We start from the raw sequence: 21,350 nt of genomic DNA on the forward strand, positions 1-21,350 counted from the left end.
ATAATATTAATGTTATTTTGTAAAAATAAAACTTAATATTTGACACAACTTATTTAAATTTTTGTCTTAATATAAAATTTAAGAATATTAATGTTTTATTGAATATTTGATTTAAATTATTCTTAAAATTTTTTTTATCCAATTTTAAATTCTTAAAAAGTATTTTTTAAATATTTTATTTAAAGATAAAAAATAAAAGATCAAAATGTATGTAGAAATTTATGAGGGTCCGTCTATGTAAAAAAACTCACAAATATTTTTTCATAAATACATGATGAATGATAAAACTGAGTGATGAGCAAATTTTTTCATATAAATATTATCACTTTTATTGTTGTCCCTAATCTTATAATAAATGAATTATTAATATATAAGATTATCATCAAAATTTGAAGAGAGTTTTAATATTGTAAAACCACTAAATATAAGCCTAAATGATAATAACCTAGAAATCTTCAAATATAATATTCTGATTATAAAAATAAAAATAATTTTATTTTGAAAAAGAAGTTTTTATTAATAATTGAATAAAATATTGATGAAGATGTCTTACTATACTGAACTAAAAGTAAAAAGTCTCTTAAAAATTGACTTCGTAGAACTTATAAGATGTAGATGTTCTTTTGATTTCAAAAGTCATTATTCTTAAAATAATTTTTATTACTATAATATTATGTTATTTGATTTTATCAATAACAAGGAAATATGATTATATATATTTTTCATTTTTATTTTTTTAACTTTTTCAATTCATTCATCAACTCGTTATTTTAAAAGTGAGTTAACCAGTAAAATAAAATAAATAAAAAAACAAATTAATCAATGAATTATAAGTAAAAAGAAGTTAAAGTCAGCTATCAACAAAATTAAAACAGCTCACTCAAACAAAATGAAAAGTACTTTAAATATTTAATGAAACGATTTTTTAATAAAAATTAAATTAAAAATATACTAATTTAAGTTGAAGTTAAAACTTAATTAAATAAAAAAATAAAATAATTTTTTATAGGATACTACGCACATCTCCAGTTCTCACCAGCAGCATCTTAAGCCCAGCCCAGATCGGTAAATCCTCACTCACTCAAATATCACAACCTAACCGCCGCAAGCACCTTCTCCACAAGCAAAACTTCCTCCGACCAGACATACCCAAGCCACCATCCCATTCAAGGTGCATTATTTTCTCCCCAAAAGCGCACACTGACCTGAATTCAGAATGAAGCTCGACGTGGATGTGTTGAGATATCTCTACAAAGATGATTTTAGGGTTCTCACCGCCGTTGAATTGGGCATGCGGAATGTGCGTTTTTCTCTCTTCCTCTCCTACGCCATTTTTTTTATAATTTCAATTTAAATATCATATGTTTTGAACTTTTTGAGTTCAAATTAACGAAATTACCCCCCGGCTGCAGCATGAAATCGTACCCACGGAACTCATCGATCGAATTGCGCGTCTCAAGTACCTCTCAATATTCTTCCGCTTTCAGTCGCTTTACTATGTTTTTTTCTTCCACTCTTGTTACTAATTTTTATGTTAATGTCTGTAGGCATGGAGGCACGTACAAAGTTTTGAAGAATTTGCTCAAGCACAAGTTGCTGCATCATGACTCTTCTAAATGTTGGTACCTTCTAGTCTGTTTATTATTATTCGTATTAACAAAGAATACTAATGATCATATTTTCTTTTGGATGACCTTCTAATTTGTGTGAGCTTAATTTGATTTTAGATGATGGATTCCGCCTTACCTATCTTGGTTATGATTTTCTTGCCATTAAAACTATGGTGAACAAAGGAGTGTTTATTGCTGTTGGTCGCCAAATTGGTGTTGGAAAGGAATCTGGTATTGTAGTTAATGCTCTTCTAATATTGTGCTCTTCATTCAATCATATTTCATAAATTTTTTTTTCCTAATTACGTTGGCATTTGTGCCCTGCTAGATATATTTGAGGTTGCCCGTGAAGATGGAACTGTTCTAGCCATGAAGTTGCATAGACTTGGTAGAGTCTCTTTTAGAGCTGTTAAATCTAAGCGTGACTACTTGAGACATCGAAGTAGTTATAATTGGCTCTATTTGTCTCGCCTTGCTGCCCTTAAAGAATTTGCTTTCATGAAGGTTTTACCTTCCTCCCCTTTCGGCTATACAGTTGCTGTATATTTGAATTATTTTATTGTTTCTTGATTCTCTAGTCACTGACACACATGGTCTGCATGAGGCAGGCTCTGGAAACCCATGGCTTTCCTGTTCCAAATGCTGTAGAGCACAATAGACATTGTGTAGTCATGTCACTTGTCCAAGGTTATTCTCTGTAGGTATCCTTCATTACTTTTGCTATTTTTAATTTTTTTTCTTGTGTTTCTTTTTCTTAAGCTGGTTTTATTGTTTCTCGTCTTTCTTTCACATTTTTTTGCTGATTTTGGTAAACAATTACTTGATTTGTCTATTTGGTTTTTCAAATGCAGTGTTCAGGTGAAGCAGTTGCAAAATCCAGAGACAGTTTTTGAGACAATCATTGGTTTAGTTGTTCGGTTGGCTGAGCGTGGCCTTATCCATTGCGATTTCAATGAATTCAATATCATGGTATGCTTTGACTTGTTTGCATAATGCTCAAAGAGGATTCTCAATTTTTGTTGGTTTTCTAATCTAATTTACACTTTGAATTCCATTCACTGTAGATTGACGATGATGAAAAAATTACCATGATTGATTTTCCTCAAATGGTATCCGTGTCACATCGTAATGCACAGATGTAAGGGTCTCCTTTTGTGATAGTTTTGGTCATGATTTTCTTTTGACTTGTTATCACACTTCCTAGCCACCCTGTCATTTTTCTACGTTTTCTTTTGTTATTTCTTATGTAGTTTACAAAATTTGCAGGTCATTTCGCATTCTGATCAAACTTATTAAGAATTTAAAGGGCTAATATATAGTGTTCAAGAAACTAATTATTCTTCCATAGTTCAACCTGCTTCGTCCCTGAAAAAGAATCTTTTTATAATTTAGTCATGTGTCTTTAAATTTGTGAGGTATAAATTCAACATGTTAAGCCTTATAATACGATTTTTAGATTTATTATGACATCTCTTTTCAATTTATGAAGTATAATATGCTAATAGAACTTTTCTCATTTTTTTTTGGGATACCCTTATATAAGTTCTGTTATCATACGAAAGTAGTATGTGAAAATAAGTAGTATATTAGTTTCATACTTAAGTTTTAAAATCAATATTCATAGTAAAAATAAGATTTTGAAAATTTGCAAATAGTAAAAATGTGCTGAAGTTATATGTCCAAGTGTGTCATATTAGTGGAAAAGCAGAGTATATTTTATTTCTAGTTTAACCATAGATTATTTATCCTTATTTCAGGTACTTTGACCGTGATGTTGAATGCATCTTTAAATTTTTCAGGAAAAGGTAGGTTGTTTTTTTAAATCATGTATTTGTCAACTTTAGAGATGCTTTTGCATATCACTTTTAATATTTTGTTGTCTTTATTATTCAAATGATGTTAGGGAAAAATATAAATGATATTCTCACATAACTTGCCCGAACTGTAGAGTTAATTTCAGTAAAGTAGCAAGTAATTAGGTATGTCTGTTATTACAAGTTAGCATACCTTGTTAGAAAGTGCATTTAGTGAAAAATATAACGGACATGGTCAAAGGACCTGGACTCACGATTCTTACACTATGTTTGGAAGGGATGAAAGTGGGAGAAAATAAATAAAGAGGAAAACAACACACAAGTATCCTTTTTCTCTGTTTGTTTGGAGAGAAAGTGAAAGAAAAATGAGAAGAGTTGACTGCTACGAATAACAATTTAGACTTTACTTTCCTTTTACTTCCTTCACTACCAAACACCAGGCTAGTTTCTATCCTTTTAAGTCTGTCTTCCACTCTCTTGTGCTTTCATTAAATAAGGAGTTTCCTTTAAGGTCGTACATGTTGGGAAATTTTTTGAATTTATGCTCTTGAATCTTTTCCGTCTGACTTGCATTTATATATAACATATATGCAATCTGTATCTTTTTACTATAAACTATCCTTTTATGGAGATGTATTTATGTGATTCTTTTTTCCTGTATTTTTTAGTATAATTTTAATATTCTTCATTTTCCATTTGGTTTTTGGTATCTTATCCCTATCTCATTTTCATCTCCTGTTTTTACTGCATGGCTGATAGATCTTTGGTTTCTGAACTTGTTGAAAGGTTTTTGGATCTAGTATTTGGCTGGTAAAATAATCATCTTCATATCATTCCGTCTTGTCTGTTTCAGGTTCAATCTTTCTTTTGAAGAAAGCTTAGATGATATGGACGGTTCTGATGAGGGAAGAGATGGAGCTGGAAAACCCTGTTTTTCTGCGATAGAAAGAAGTTCTGGTTTTCTAGATAGGGAGCTTGCTGCCAGTGGCTTTACTAGAAAGGATGAAGAAGATATTCAAAGGGTACAGTGTTTTTCTTGTTCTTTGAGACGGGGAAGAAAATGTAGGGATCATTTTTCAAAAGGCACCATAACTTTGCTTCTATATTTTCCACCTCTTTTGGCTTACCGCTGACACCCAGCATGGACCACCATTTGGCGTCTGGTGAAGCATAAAATTGTCTGCTTTTAGTTATTGTGCGTAGATTGGTAAGCTTTCATTTTTGTATTTGGTTCCGCCTCAAACGTATTCAAATCTCTATGTGCAGTTCATTGAAGGAAAGGCAGAGAGTGATACGAATTCAGACGGTGAAGAGGTTGACTTAGTAGAAGACCTGAATGAAGCAGGCACTGTTGATGGTAATTCTTCTGACTTGTTGGAACAGGTAATGCCATAAAACAGATACAAACCATGTAAAAATGTGCTGTTATTTATTTTATTTCAATAAAATCACATATAAAAGATGTACATGTAAAGAGAGGTAAAACAGTAGTTAGCACAAGCTTACATAAAACAAATAGGCTTACCTGCAGGGGAGATTAACAGTGGGAAACTGAGCTATGAATTGGGGAGTTGAGAAAGTTGTATCCCAATAAAGAAGTGACTTCATAACAAAAGCACTACAAGGAACAACATAGCAAATCTAAGAACTGAGATGTGCTCTTGATAATGAGCATTTTGTTCAAAACATAAACTTTAATATAGCATAGGCAGCTGATAACTCATTTTAATTAAAACTATAGCATAGATAGCGAGCATGTATGATTTATGCTGATGGAAGATTATGGGTATTTGTTTAGCAGATCCATGCTGAAAAACTTAGGAACAATGCTAAACATTCTGTACTAGAGATGGTTGAACTTGAAAATTTTCATTGTTCTGAAATTTATCATTAAATATAGTATCTAAGTGAACTGTGATATCTAAATTCGAATATCCAGTATTTGGTCTACTTATAGTTTGTCAATTGACTAGCGGGCTTATATACGCTGCCATATTTTTTTCTGCTTATTTCATTAGTTGTGTAAGTCTAATTCTGCAATGTTGGTTGAAGGATTGTTATTTTGTTTTAATCAGAATGAGGGATATGAAAGTCAGTGGATAGAGAAGACTTGTGAAGCACGTGAAAGCAGTGGATCTGAAAAGGAAGATGCAAATGACAATGTGAGCAATGCTTTATTTTATTGGGTGGTTATCTCAATGCTATGTTTGTACTGTTTCCTTTTGCTCTTCATAATATTCAATTCAAAGAATTTATAGTCTTAAACGCTGATCCATGATGATTTTTTTGGGAAATAGCTTGTATATGTCTGGCTTGTTAACAAGAAATGTTATGCATATCCTCTTCTAGAGTAGAGTTATAGTGCATTTCTTCTCTAACCTTGATGTCGTATTTTCTCAACCATAGGCTCATTTTGTTAACGTAAATTTTCTAGTGACGTAGTGTAGAACATTATTTCCTTGTATTGCTTCCTTTTTTTTATATTATTCAAGTTTATATATATATAGCATGTTATTTGGCCATTGCATGAAAGCCTCAATAGTGGTAATTTTGATTCACAGGAGGAGAACAATGAAGAAGCCACGGAAAATGAAGCTGAACTGGTTAAGAGCTTGAATAAGCAAAGACGACGTGCTGTGGCAGCAGTTCGTAAGGGACATAAGACTGCTGGAGGTAGAAATTCCTACAAAGACAAAGGTGGTAGGTCATCTCACAATTCTAAAATCCAGAAACAATTGAGTAGCTGGTGAAATACGTAGGAACCAAAGCGCCTGTGATGTTCAATGGTGCCATTCATGAGACAGCTTAAAGTTTTGGTAGGATATTGTAGACTGAATTTGTCTGGTCAAACTTCAAACATTTGTAAAGTTCAGAAATAGGAAAACAAATAGGTTATGATCGACCCATCCTCCTGTGAAATACTGTTATTTGGAATGAAAATTTTGCCATTCTCTATCAGAAACTTGTCACATTAGCATATTTTTTGTGGACTTTGAGAGTAACTATTAATTATTCTCTGCTACTGCGTAGAGTTTCATGCCTGTATAATTAATAATTCTAGTTTTTCCTTTTTCGGGCAGTTTTTTTTTTCTAAGTTGGTCCTCTCAAAATTGGTTCGAATTGGAATCCAAATCTTCTAAAGAAAATCAGTTAATTGAGTCTTCTATTGTTATTTTTGAATTGATTCTAAATTTATTTCTATATTAAAAGTTGCGTGAAAAAGAAAATGTATGATTAACAAGAGAAAGGAAAATATCAGTATATTTGAAAGAAGACAATGTAATACTTAAATGTTACTGTCTCAAATCATACTTTATGTAAACATTTTTTTATTAATATTAAAGTATTTTTTTTAATAAAAAATGGAAAAATTAGTTCCCACAAGGAGCCAATGTCCAAACCATCCCCTGATATACATTGCAAGTATCAATTATCACTTCAAAAATGGTGATTTCCATCTTTTCCAACTCAATTCTCCTTGAAATTTTTTTTCCCAACCTGTTTCATAAAAATTTTTCGTTCATCAATTTTTTATTTATTTAAAAGAACATATTACCATGAAAATGTTAGAATTATGTTCCAAAATATTCAATTCCCAGATCTTAAAATTATAAAACTATAAAATTGTAAAATTAAAAATTATAAAATAATAAAAATATAAAATTATAAAATTATAAAATCATAAAGTGATAAAAATATAAAAATATTAAATTATAAAATCATAAAATTATAAGTATCTTACAAATTATTTAACAGTAATAACTCTAAACATTTATTATATACGTTTAGTTTTGCAAAAATAGTTGGTTATTTACATCTAGTTTTAAATTTATTGTGAAATATTTTATTGTTGCTAACTTACACTAGTTTATTTTTATGGTTGTTTTAGAAATATAACACTAGTTAAATGAGTGAAGATGACCTACACTTCTGTAGGTATTATTTGAACCTGTGTATAAGACACAGACTTATAATTAATTCTATAATCTATCTAAATGCGGTGAGTGCAAGACGCAATATTTAGAAACTTTAAGCTGCACTTAATTGATTATAATTACAAGATAAAATATATAGTTCTTTTCTAAAAGTTTGATTGACTGAATTGTAAGATTTTTTATTTTTTTAAGAGAATTCAACTGAAACTTAGAAGCTGTTGTAAATTGACAGTGTAAAATATAGAAAGTGATTACCTTGTAAAAATCTATAAATTTTAATTATAATGAAGTTTGGATAAAAGAATTAATTTTGACTATTTCAATTCAGTGGGTTCAAACATGTACTTCCTAATTTTTTAAACAGGAAAGTAGGCTGATGTAATATTTTATTTGAAATAATTCATTAAAGTCAAAGTTGTAAATTTTAGTTTTATTTTTCAACATAAAAATTGCATGTTATTATCTTTGTATGGACGAGATGTTGCATGCTTGTTTTAAAAATGATTTACTCGATTTTTTTTTCCAACTTACAAAATACTAACTCTTTGTATGTTCTTTTATAACCAAATAAGCTATCAATAGAAAATTAGTGTGTATTTACAACACTGTTTTTCTAAACAATGATAACTAATTTTTAACAAAAAAAATATTAAATTAAGATATTTAAAATTTAAATATTTTATAAAATATTAATAAAATAGTTGTATAAAATTATAATCAGTTATGTAACTATAAAAGACTTAGACTATTTGTTATGTTCAACAAAAAATCATAAAAGACTTTGATTATTTGTTGTGTTTAACAAAAAGATGACACTAATTATAAGATAAGTGACACCATAAATAGATATGTCTAAGTGAAATTTATGTTGTTGATGTGTATTTTGTTGTTAATACCGGTAATTTGTTGTTAATACCGGTAATGTGTTTTAACCTTAAGTTCTGTTAGTAAAAGAAAAAAAGATATAAAGATTGAAAATATCATAGTAGAAGAAATATTGAGAGTAAGTGTATCAAATACAAAATCGAAGAAACAATGACAGACACACTACCTGCATGTTACAACGTATTTATAGTTAATCGTAATCAATTTTGGAAAACTGATAAAGTCTTGCAAACAGAGCTTCCTATTCTGGCCATTCAAATTGCTTTTGTTGCTGTGTTATCTCGTCTTTTTTCCATAATTTACAAACCTCTACATCAAACTCGTCTCATTTCACAAATATCTGTAAGTAAATAAAAAGTTATTTTGTTTATTAAAATTATCTCAAAATTTCTTATAAGTGACTTTCTAATAATCTAATGTGTGAACATTCTAAATTATAATTATGTAGGTTGGTTTCCTACTAACACCGCCATTACTTGGAAGATTCACGCCCATTTTTGAGTTCATTTTTCCAGTAAACGGGATTGTCAATGTTGAGGTTCTTTCCCATATTGGTCTCATTTATTATGCATTCCTTAGTGGATTGGAGATGAACTTAAATACCATTTTACACATGAAAAAGAAACCTGCAAGCATCACTATTGTTGGGATCATCTTTCCCATGCTTATTGCACCATGCTTATATGCTTTGTTTCGAAAAGTTTATGGGCATATTATGATGTTTCCCCTTGAGGAAAGTACAGATAATACTTATATACTTTGGACTTTAATTCTCACTGTTACAAGTTTTCCTGTGGTAGCACACACACTTTCTGAGCTTAAGCTCCTTTATACTGGTCTTGGTAAAGCGGCTTTAACAGCAGCCATGATTGGTGACACCTATGGTTGGATTCTTTTCACTTTATTTGTTCCATTTTCAACTAATGGTAAAGGAGCTATCTACACTGTGCCATGCACGATAATCTTCATTGTTGTGTGCATCTTTGTGGTACGTCCAATCATTCAATGGTTTATTGATCGTAAGGCAGACAAAGATGAATGGAATGATAATCAATTGCTTTTTATAATCATGGGGGTTTTAGCTTGCTCATGTATTTCAGATTTTCTTGGTGCACATGCCATTGTTGGAGCTTTTGTTTTTGGATTAATTTTACCTCATGGAAGATTTGCTGAATTGGTCATGTCAATTTCAGATGATTTTGTTGGAGGATTTTTAGTTCCCCTCTTCTTTACTGGAACTGGAATGAGACTTATGTTGGCCTCAATTTTTTCCCAACAAAGTTGGCCCTTTGTAGTTGTGATTATACTCTTATTGTGTGCTCTAAAGATTTTAAGCACTTTAATTGTCACCTTGTTCTTCGGTATGCGTATTCGAGATGGTTTAACCTTGGGCTTAATTTTGAATAATAAAGGTGCCATGGCATTAATAATGTTGAACATTGCTTGGGATAGAATGGTATTGATCTATTTAAAATGTTGTAATAAATTACTTTAGTTTCTTAGATATACAATTGCATTCTAATATGTAAGTTCTTGTGATGAGTTATTGCAGATATTTTCAGTACCTACTTATGCCGTTATAACTTCTGCTGTTCTTCTGATGACCATAGTTGTGTCTCCCGTCATCAATGTTGTCTACAAACCAAGACAAAGATTTGAACAAAACAAGCTAAAGACCATACAAAAACTAAGAGTTGATGCAGAACTTCGAATTATATCATGTGTTCACAATACTCGCCAAGCTACAAGCATGATTAGCATAGTTGAGTGTTTTAATGCCATGAGAGTTTCCCCTATCCATGTTTTTGCCTTGTACCTTGTTGAACTTACTGGACGAACTGCTGCCCTAGTTGCTGCACATATAGGGAAGCCTAGCAGCCAACCTGGAGAACAAAACCTAACTAGGTCACAGGAAGAGTTAGAAAGCATTCACAATGCATTTGATGCCCTTGGAGAGGCATATGACGCTATTAGAGTTGAGACCTTAAATGTGGTGTCAACATATACAACTATTCATGAGGACATATACCACTCAGCAGATGAGAAACACACAAGCTTAATTCTTCTTCCATTTCATAAACAATTAACTTTAGAAGGTACTCTAGAAGTAACAAGTGTTGTATACAAAGATATAAACCAAAATGTAATGCAAGGTGCTCCATGCTCTGTGGGAATATTTGTTGATCGTGATTTTGGGTTAGTTCCTAAAAGGAATCTTCATGTTCGTGTGGTCTTTGTTGGGGGCCCTGATGATCGTGAAGCTTTGGCCATTGCATGGAGGATGGCAGGATGTTCAGGAACACAACTCTCAGTGGTTCGAATTCTTCTATTGGGTGAAGCGGCAGAAGCAGATGCATCGGTTCATGATGAAGCACAAGGGATATTATCTGCAGTAATAGATACAGAGAAGCAAAAAGAGTTAGATGATGAGTATATAAGCACATTCAGACTTACCGGGGTTCACAATAACGATTTAATATCCTACTCAGAGATTGATGTTCGTAGTGGTGAAGATATTCCTGCAATCCTAAATGAGATAGAAAAATTTGGTTGTGATCTTTACATAGTTGGACAAGGAAATTGTAGGAACTCTAAGGTCTTCTCAAATTTGCTGGAGTGGTGTGAGTGCTTAGAACTTGGAGTTATAGGAGACATTTTAGTGTCAAACAATTTTGGTTCACGTTCGTCTGTGCTAGTTGTTCAACAATACGGATATGGAGGAATGAATTTTAGAAATAATCTTAACCAGAAAGACACGAACAATAACAAGTTTGAATCTGTTGTTTGAAGACATAATAAGTATGGAAATTTGCAATGAAACATAATGAATTTATGCGAAAATATTTGGTGAGGTTGATTGATTTATACTAATTTAGAGTATATAAACTAATATAAATTTTATCGATTTTGTAGAGTTAGTTAAATTTAAAATTCACTTATTAATAAATGAGATTATTTGTTAAATATCATATAATCTCATCTATTTGATTTTAGTTTTATTTTGATGTGGTATCATTTTATGTTTATCGGTTAAGCTAATAACAAACAAAATTTATTTTTGCTTATATTTATTTGCAATTTTTTTTTTCAAATCTGGTTTTTCTTTCCAATCTTTTCCATTATACATTAATATTCATTTGTAATATTTATCTTTTTGACAAAGTGTTTTTTTTTCATTCTTATTCAACTTAGTTTGTATCTTAATTTAGTTTCATTTTTATCATTTTCTTGTTTTCTTTTATATTTTTATATACTCTTTTTACTTAATCACATTAATAGAAAGAAAAATAATAATGATAAACTACCGTGATAACATTTTTTTATTCGATCATGACATACCTAAATTCAAATTAAATTGAATTATAAAAAAAACGACTTAATCAATAGTTGAAAATGATAGAAAATAGTTTTGTTGATTTTTTTTTCTAAAGTACTTGATATTTTATTTTAAATTAATGTAATTCAAAATTTTAGTATCTTTTAAGTAAGTTTGTACTATTTAATTCTTTTTGTTAAGTGAATTTTTTCTTTGACTAATGGTGTAACACTTAATTGAATAAGTTTTAGTGATTATATGAAAATGTTATTATGATTAATGTAAAAATATTAATGATTTTTATTATTTCCACCGAAACATGGTTGGATTATAAAAGTAGTCTCTGCAGTCCGATAAGTTTTTAATAAAACAATAAAAATTATTTATTTTTTATATTAATCACAATATCATTTTTTATATTATTCATGTCACGTTTTATTATAATTATAATTATAAGTAAAGTGTGAGGACAAACAAAACACTCACGTCACTAAGATAATGAAAAATTAAACAACAAAAAATCAATTAAAAATATAAAACTTTTGAATACTAACTAAAAAAATAACAAAAACTTAATTAAAATACCTTAATTTATCACTTACTTAAAAATTAAATAAAATTAAACATTATTAATATAAATAAGTTTTAACGAGATAAAACAGAGTGAAATAAATGCGATAGAAGTATAAATATTTTTTATTGCACATATTTTTTCTGAAAAATTATTTCAACCAAAACTTAATTTTATTGTATCAATTTTAGAAAATAATACAACAAAAGAGTTATTTTTATTTTATACTTTGAATCCCAATTTTTACTATTTTTCTCTATAAACTTAACACGATATCCATTTTTTTACATTCCTTTTTAACATACTGTTTCTGTTTTGTTTTCACAACAATAATAAAATATCTAAAATTTTAAAATAATCTATTTTTCCACAAATACATTATTTTAGAAGAAAAAGACAATAGTGGATTTGATAAATATATTAGAAAGAAAACTTTAATTGTTTTCGAACTTTTAAAAACAGCTAAAACTTTTTAAAACTGTGGTAGTAGTAATAGAAACTTGTTTACGTGAGTAATATTTTTCACCAAAAGAAATACAATAAAAGGAAAGGTAGGGCTTCAAATACTAAATAGGGAGTGCGAATATGAATTTCCCTCTCGCTTCTGGGTCATGGGGCAATGGCCCAACCCATTGTACGTTTCTCTTTCTCAAAAACTCTAATGCTTTTGATTTGATTTTGTTTTAACGTAACCTCGTTCTTCTTCTTGTTTCCTCAGAAGTTCGGTTTCTTCAAAGCGCAAGTTATTTGGGCTAAACGATTGAAGACTGTTAGCCATTGACGAATCGTTGTGAGTGTTATTTATTGTTAATGTTTGTTTGTCACATACAAATTTTCACTACGCTGTGGTATGACTAATTTTGTTTAGGAAATTAAAGGGAATAGGAAGGAAGCTTAACCTTGAACTGCAATGTTACTTAAGAAAATTTGTTCTGTTATACAATCTTTTAAGCATTTTTGTTTGAAGAGATTCGGTCTAGTGGAATGGAGTTGAATGATTTTCCCTAAATTAATTTGGTAGCAGTTTGGGAATTTAGCCGCTAAATTTGGTTTTAGTTGATATTGGTAGTGATCTGAACTTTCATTGACGGCGCTTGTTGAAAATCTATTTAGTTCAGTTTTTCTATCGGTGTAAATTTTCCGTTTGGAGTGTGCATTGTATGAGACTGGAAAAACGGATTGTTCTACCAAGCCAGAGATGTCACTTTTGGTTCTGTAAGCTGTCATATGGTGGGAGGAGAAGATGATGGATTTGACTGGTTGGAAATTTTATATTTATTCTTGATGCTGGTCAAGTGGTCATTATACTATGGAGAGTACAAGGAAGATTTCTTTGATTAGAAAAGTGGAAATATTCAAGACTTGAGAAATAGAGTTTTGCATAGGAGCGAGAAGCATGGCAGATATAAGGAAAATGTGTTAGGTGGAAGGGTGATTGTCTCAGGCCAAACTTGAATACATTTTTTACAGGGACCAAAATATAAAAACCATGATATTTTTGGGTAGAAATACATATTAAAACCTAGTATACTTGGATTAACCTGAACATTAAATATGAGTGAGCTTTAGTTTTAGTTGCTAGTTCTGTATAATCAATGCAGTAAGAATGTGGTTTTTTCATGGTTAACTGTTGCAGGAATGATTTTGATTTACAATGTATCGATAAATCTTGATCGAAATTTTTGGGTTAATTTTAATTAAATTATTTCTTAAATATGAAATGTTATAAAACGACTGGAGTCATCTATGTTTTCTTTATTTGTTCTACGGTTTTGATAAAAGAGAATCCCTAATAAAATCTGTTTAGTAATTAACGCTTTCTATCCCTGCTCATGTAGAAATTGCTTGTGAATAACTGTAATATGAACAGCTGAACTTGGATTGAATAGGAATTTATTGAAATAATGATTTGTTAAAGAAACAATTCGTTAAAATATTTTATGATTATTATGTAGTGATGATATTATATGGAATAATGGAACTGTTAGAGTTAGAAGCTTGTCGCAAGGTAGATGATGTGCTACAGAAGCTTTTGTAATATGGAACTTACATTAACACGAATTTGTGCCTGGAAAATGTCATCACTGCATATGTTATTTTTGCCTAACTGCATTTAAAAGTGGAAGTTTTACTGGTCATCAGGTAGCCTGATGGCGTCTTTGGAAATAAAATCTGGTACATTGATTTCCTTACAAGACCTGCACCCGTCATCTCCATTTTTTAAGCAAGGAGCCTCTCTCAGAATAACTGGAAAGTGAGTTCCACTTTTCAAATTACAATGTATGTGTGACTTTTTTTTAATAAGATGATTCACTGTTGTAATGGTGACAAATTGACAGTGTCAAATAATTTAAGTTAATGTTAAAATTTCGTGTCTTAGTATTTTGTTGCCAATCATGGTGAGTGGAAACACTTCAGGGATTCAACCAGCATTATGTTTGTTTTTTTAAAACCATAGATCTGGTTATGCACATTTAGACGACTTCTAGTAGTGAATGTCATGTGGACACTAGTGAAACTGTTTTTGTAAGAAATGTAATGGCATACTAGCAGGGTGAGCATAGCAGCAATTGGTGCCATGGTTTAGAGTGGGAACAGCAATATTGAGATTTCTGGAATGATGGCAGGTTGGGTATGGTAAATTTACTGTCCATCATATGGATGGAAGTTACGTGAGAATGCTAAACTGCCTGAAGATTTTAACCAGCTCCGTAGTAATTGCCATACCTCATGTCTTAGATCTATACATTTCAAATATTAACGATTTCAAAGCTGCTGTAAACATATGACATAGTTTGACTCATCTCCCCAAATCATGCACTGTAGACTTGGATTGGTGTGACAAGTTTCTATATAAGAAACATATGTCAGTATCCATTAGAAGATAACAAAATTGCCCTGCAAGTTACTTTTAATTGAATGTAGTTCGTCTGGATTTCATTTTCATCTGTTCTCATTCTCAACATTCCTACAATCTACAATAAAATACATTTTGAATATTAATTGGTAAACACACTTTCTGGTTGTGATTCACTTCTTTAAATTCTACCATTGTTGTAATTCATAGTAGTATTGTATGTTACTAATAACTATTTTGTGAGAATGCATCACCTCTGCATTCATGGATCAGTCTGTGAGTGGCATTTATAAATCTCTTTTATCTTCATGTGGCTGCATAATTGGAGAGTACTACTAACATACAAAATAGGTTTAATTGCATTTCTGGTTTTTCTTGTTTCACCAAAGTTCAGTTTTGGTCCCGCTAGTTCCTGTTGCAATAAAAGCACCTGTAGATTTTAAGTTGATGCAATTATTTTCACTTCTTAGATAGCTGTGGCTTTGCAATAAGGGTCGCATGATATGATTTTTCGGTGACGTGACAATCAGCACAAGACTGACTTGAATTTCATCACTTTGAGAGCAAGTGGGTTCAAAACTGAATTTAGTAATATACTTCCTAATAATTGAAAACAGTTCATACATGTAGAGATATTTAATGTCTATAATTGCACTACTGGTACAACATGGTGTATGATTTCATTCTGACAGAATAAATTGCTCCATTATATATCTTTTGGGGGTTGTTGTTGCCACTTGACAGTGATGACAGTGGAGTGTCAGTCAATAACTTATGTGTAGCCTTCCATAGGTTACGTGAATATTCTATAGAGGCGTGCCTAGCAACGATTATTGATGGCGATGACATTCTAAAAGTTAGTACCGAACATCTGAGGGACCTTAGCTTTCAAGCTGGCTCTGTCTACCAATTCATTGGTGAACTCCTTATCCAACCTGATAATGAGGTATGCTTAGTCAAGATTTGGTAAAAAAAGGCTCACCTCTCCGTTACTTTGCAAACACACTTACATGCATAATGTGCTTTGTAATACACATTCACCCACAACATGGACAAGGGTCTTTAAGACGATTTGAGCATGCTACTTTTTTCTTTGTTAGGTAGTTTTGCAAGCTCGTGTTGGTAGAAACGTTGATGGGATCGATCTCAATCTTTACCATCAGTCCCTGCTGCTCTTAAGACAGTTTCAAGCCAATCATTTAAGCAATCCAGAAACTATGTAGGATTATTTGCGAGCAGAAGATGCCATGCTAATATGAAAACGCACTCTTCTCATACTATAAAAGAAGATGGAAATTTGCTCTGAAACTGTTGTATAGCAATGTTTGTTCTCACTTAGGGACACTGAATGCATATGCTTTTCTGTGTTTTCAGATAAAGATGTAGTGTCTGCACTCTACAATGTTCTTCATGTGTAAACAGAATCTTAGCAAGTTCATGATGACATTTCGTTTTATTTTTATTCTCTCTTTCTTTTGGCTGCAAATGGGGCATGACATGAGAGAGTTGTTAAGTATTAATTGGGCTTAGCTGTGCTTTCTTCACGGGGACAATTAGTTCTTCATGTGACGCTATGCAACAAACTTTTGGTCACCCCTGATTTTGCCATCGGAAATTGAGGCAAGGGAGAGGGAAGGGTGGCGGAATATTCAAGGAAACATGAGATATTTAGTGCATCCCATGTCTCTTTTTTATGCTGCATCACTATTCCAAAATCTCTGGCATTTGAATGTTATGGTCGTATATTCTCCATTTGTGTGGGAAAAATAGTAGTGCCAATTATCTAGTTGGTAGTCCCCGTTACATAAATTTAGTCGTTGCGTTTGACGTTGGAAGGTTATGTTCCATGTGCTACAAAATGTGATGAAAAGGCACAACTTAAACATATTGAGTGTTTACGTATTAATATCCACCATTCATCTGTAGTGTGGGTGTTGAATTTGCAAATTACGCAATGATTTGAAGATGAAGATGCATATCTACCATGTAATGATGGGATAGAGTTTTTATGGCCCACATATCACTCCATGTTCATTTGATTTTGAACTTTGTTGAGCACGCGCCTGCATAAATTGTACGTCCTCAAAAGCAGATCAATCTTGTTTATATAGATACTCCACTTGTCCTTTAAGCGTAACACTAACGTTAATGGTTGTCAAACTATGCGGAGCCTGTCTATCCATTATTTGGCGTTAATCTTTTGATGATTTGTTATAAATATTTTTAAGTAATGTAAAAAGTAAATTATTTTTTTTCAAGTAAAAATTAATTTATGCACAAATTAAAAATCTACTATAAGTTTTTTTTTAATTAGTCATTTTATGCATGAGTTATTTTTTTTTAGTTTATAGAAAAGCTATTTTTCTTTTTTCTTGTTTTATAAAAAATGTTATAGAGAAGCTCATGATTTTTAATATAGGGGGAAAATTATTGTATGTGAAAGGAGGATTATTATTATGGCTTTGGCATTATGCAAAAGTGGGGTCTGTGCATCCACATCCACTGAGCCGAAAAAATTATGACAAATTGGATATTATTTGTTAGGGAAAAGCAGCCACAAAGGAAATTAAACAGTAACTTTAGTTTCATCTTTTACACAGTGATGTTACTTAATTGGCATATGATGGTGAATAAACGTGTAGACACCGTAAGGTAAAGTCCATGGGCGCACGCGAATGAGTTTTCTCTTATTAAATTTATGCTAAAATCGTACTCTTATCTCATATTTAAAGTTTTTATTTAACTTTTCTTTTTCTTTTTGTACAATTTCCTCTTTATCTTGTTTTTGAGGTTTCATATTGAGTTAAAAAAAGAAGAGATGATTTTGGTGAAACTTCATTCATACAGACATAATTCAATAGCTGTAAGAAGAAATCAAAAGGTAGAAACAAAGTATATACATAACTAACACATGTATTAAAATTAAGAGTGATACTCTTTTAAACAAAAAAAAAGAGAGTAAACGTTAAAATTGGTTTGTATTTTACACATGTATGACACATTTGTTAAGTCAGTATGTAACTAATATAAGTGACACTTAAAAAATAAATATAATGAAATATGAAATATATATAATATTTTATTACAACCTTAATGTATGAAGCACATACCACAGGTGGGCACACACCTACCCATTAAGAAAATCGGTACAGTGATTACTCACGTGATTCCTGGCCTCTCAAATTCACGTGCCTTGCCCAAACTTGGCCATTCAAATTTAAAGAGTACTATTATTTCGATATCTAACAATAATTACAATTTTTTTATAAATACAAAAATTATTTTTTTAATGATTAAAATCCTTCTAAAAGTGTATTCCCAAATTGTGCATCTTGTGTTAAAAGAAATTTTTTTAAATTTAAATCCTTTTTCTTCGCTTCTATTTTCAATTAAGAAATTTAACGTTTTATTCTAAAAAGAAAGAGTAGAAAGTTTAATCCAAACTTAATTTCTATTATTGTTAATTAGTGTTAGTCTTTTTTTATATTATCTTTCAATTTAAAGCTATAATTTAAGTTTCTATACATTATAGTTAGAAGTTCTCAACACCTAAGCAAAATTTATGACTAAAAAAGTTGTGGCCATAGCTATGCTTCGTGGAACTTACTACCTGCAGACAAATTTCTCTGTTTTATTTTTATATTAAGATTTTCTTACACAACGAAATCAAAAATAGATTGGGATGAAAGATGAAGAAAATATATTTCTAAAGAAATATGATCCATTTCTCAAAGTAATAAATTATGAAAGAAAACTAAAGAGGTATCATGGATAAAATTCTGCAAATAAAAATCATGCTCAATAAAAAAAAATAGTTTTTTTTTATCGTAAAGGAAGTCACAAAGTAGTTAAAAAGTTAATTAGTGTAGGAAACTGTGAGCAGATCATAAACATTTTATTATATCCTAACATAAATATAGATGTTTCTGCAATTTTGTATATATATATATATATATATATATATATATATATATATATATATATTTATATATCTTTAATCTTTTGTGACTTTACTGTCATATAAAAAATAAAATAATTCAATATATTATTTATCGTAATAAAAGTTAAATTATATAAAATGGAATATTTTAAACATTTATAATTTAATGATGTCTATGTTTTGAATAGTCTAAGAAGATAAAGTCCTAGTCTTATAAAAAAATTCTAAATTTTTTTAATACTAATATCTCTTTATTAAATTAATTATAAAATTATGGTTGAGAATAAAAATTAATTAAATTATTTATGAGTGACTTTTAATTTTTATAATAAATTATTTTATTAGTAAAAAGTTTTTGTTTGATTTAGGCATTCTAAATTTATGATATATTTTAAACATATCATATTTAAGTTTGTTTTAAGTTTTTCAAACCCTGAGTAGTATCTGATTATAAGTGTTTTTTTTTGTCTAATTAGTGATAGTTACTTATTTTTTAATTAGTATCTTTGCTAATTGTGTATTGTAACTTAAAACCAAGAGTAAAATAAACAAATAATTTATTGATAAAATAGGAGAAAACTAGTTATATATCAAGATTCACCTAATAGTAAAAAAGGAATGAAGGGAAGAGAAGATAAGATGGTGGATAAAAAATACTTGTAATCATATTTTCTTGGTTAAAATATTTTTATTTTCACTGAAAACACATAATGATGATATTTTTGAATGGATATTAAGGTTCTTATATTTCATAAAAAAAATCAATATTAAAATATTTAATTAGAATTTAAATTTAAGACTACTAATTAAATTAAAATAATGTCTACAATAATTATAATATTTCATAAAAAAGTGAATATTTAACATAGTTAATTATGACATCAGTTTCCTTTTTTCAGTTTATATACTAGTTTTACCTAATTGAACACGTCTTTCTTGGTATCTGGTTTAAGTGCATATTCCAATTATTACACTAACCCATCGGATTAAATTAAACTAGGATAAGTAATATACCTATTAAGCAAAACAAAATCATAATAATTAAGTCAAGAATCTAGATATGCTTTTAAACTGAATTGTAAAAATTAAGCTGAGAGTTAAAAGATGGCAATTTCCCTTTTAAGAAGTGACTTGGTTCATTGGAATTGGGTGGAATTTTTAGTCATAGTTGAGTTAGGTCATTTTTATTTTTAACTGCAAATTGCATAACATTACTGCAAAATTCTGACATGCCAAATCCTCAAAGAACTTGTCGTGTTCTTCAGAAATTCAACCTGCTCCTATTGTTTTGGTTTAATCTGATAGTGTTTGGAAGTTTAGGTTTGTCTTTTTGTTACCTACAGCACACCATACCAGCCTAATGGAATGAAGGTGAGAAGCATCATCCATTGATTTGTACTGCACCAGGAATCACAATAGCCATGTGTAGTAAGCAGTAACTAGGTTAGGAAAAATAAAAAGGTTGTACTGTTATGTGCTGTCCAGCATTAAAGTTAAAGTGAATTCAAGAGACAAAGTGGTAGTAGATGTAGTCATCCAGGCTAGGGAATCACACTATCAAAACCATTTTTGACTGTCAAACCACAAATATACAAGCAGATGCACTGCTCCTGCCCATTTTTTAAAAGGTATTTTAACATTTTTTTTTACTTTTGATACAATACATATGTTAATTTTCTATTTATTTATTATTTATTGACATATTTTGAATAGGTAGGTGGGACATGAATAATATCTACAATAACATCTACTATAAAAGACATTTACTTGTTATCTCTTTACGTGTGAATAATTGTTTAAAAAGATATTCGTAGATATTTTAAAATCTACAAGTACAAGCATACTTAGATACTTATGTCGCACACTTTTTGAAAAAGTTTTCCAGAAGGTCACCCATCCTTAAGTTCTTATGGGTTAAGCAAATGCATTTAGGTAATATGAATAGCCAAATCAATCCCTTTAAGCTATCCTTCAACTGTATAGTCTCATACCTATACAGTCTCTAGATCTGTCTCATTCTGGTGTATGATCGATTTGTCATGTGCCCCTTCCACTGGAAGCCTGCCAGAAGCCGTTCCTTGTCAGTACTCCTTGCACTTCGTGCCTCTTGCACTGCCCTCTCAGTACCCGGGTGTCACAAATATAATATAAATTAAATTAAATATAAATATTAATTTAATTTAATAAAATATAAATTAATTTTAATTTTAATTTAATTTAATTTAATAAAATATAAATTAAATTTTTATTTTTAATGGATAAAAAATATTTATAGATACAAGTAATATAATCCTATTACTCAATCTATTTATAACCAAATATTAAAATATTTACTATTCACATATAATAAATACTATCCATCACATATTTTATTTGCAGACATCTATCTACACTATAATATTTTGTCATCTTTAATTTTGAA

The 21,350-nt window shown here is 30.1% G+C and overlaps 3 protein-coding genes across 6 annotated transcripts; all 3 read left to right on the forward strand.

The window, feature by feature from the left end:
* The first annotated feature begins 1,028 nt into the window (after nt 1-1,028).
* On the forward strand, nt 1,029-6,386 carry LOC108326924 (serine/threonine-protein kinase rio2). The gene is made up of 13 exons (XM_017560537.2): nt 1,029-1,300; nt 1,413-1,459; nt 1,548-1,618; nt 1,728-1,841; nt 1,939-2,114; nt 2,219-2,307; nt 2,462-2,579; nt 2,675-2,748; nt 3,368-3,415; nt 4,278-4,446; nt 4,691-4,807; nt 5,500-5,586; nt 5,986-6,386. The coding sequence occupies exons 1-13, from the start codon at nt 1,217-1,219 to the stop codon at nt 6,172-6,174; spliced, it is 1,383 nt and encodes a 460-aa protein (XP_017416026.1). The 5' UTR covers nt 1,029-1,216; the 3' UTR covers nt 6,175-6,386.
* A 2,008-nt stretch (nt 6,387-8,394) lies between these two features.
* Nucleotides 8,395-11,032, forward strand: LOC108327609 (cation/H(+) antiporter 15-like). Its single transcript, XM_017561296.2, has 3 exons — nt 8,395-8,586; nt 8,693-9,700; nt 9,797-11,032. Exons 1-3 carry the CDS (start codon nt 8,395-8,397, stop codon nt 11,030-11,032), a joined length of 2,436 nt encoding a protein of 811 aa, XP_017416785.2.
* Nucleotides 11,033-12,808: 1,776 nt separating this feature from the next.
* On the forward strand, nt 12,809-16,964 carry LOC108326900 (CST complex subunit TEN1). 4 transcript variants are annotated; one of them, XM_017560503.2, is made up of 4 exons: nt 12,809-12,921; nt 14,274-14,385; nt 15,733-15,934; nt 16,093-16,964. In XM_017560503.2, the coding sequence occupies exons 2-4, from the start codon at nt 14,282-14,284 to the stop codon at nt 16,165-16,167; spliced, it is 381 nt and encodes a 126-aa protein (XP_017415992.1). In that variant the 5' UTR covers nt 12,809-12,921; nt 14,274-14,281; the 3' UTR covers nt 16,168-16,964. The 4 variants fall into 4 exon arrangements, with proteins under 4 accessions (XP_017415992.1, XP_052729629.1, XP_017415989.1 ...); XM_052873669.1 differs by having other exon boundaries at nt 16,363-16,964; XM_017560500.2 differs by having other exon boundaries at nt 16,089-16,823.
* Nucleotides 16,965-21,350: the final 4,386 nt, after the last annotated feature.

Source organism: Vigna angularis, chromosome 2, assembly GCF_016808095.1.
Source record: "Vigna angularis cultivar LongXiaoDou No.4 chromosome 2, ASM1680809v1, whole genome shotgun sequence".
NCBI lineage: Eukaryota > Viridiplantae > Streptophyta > Magnoliopsida > Fabales > Fabaceae > Vigna > Vigna angularis.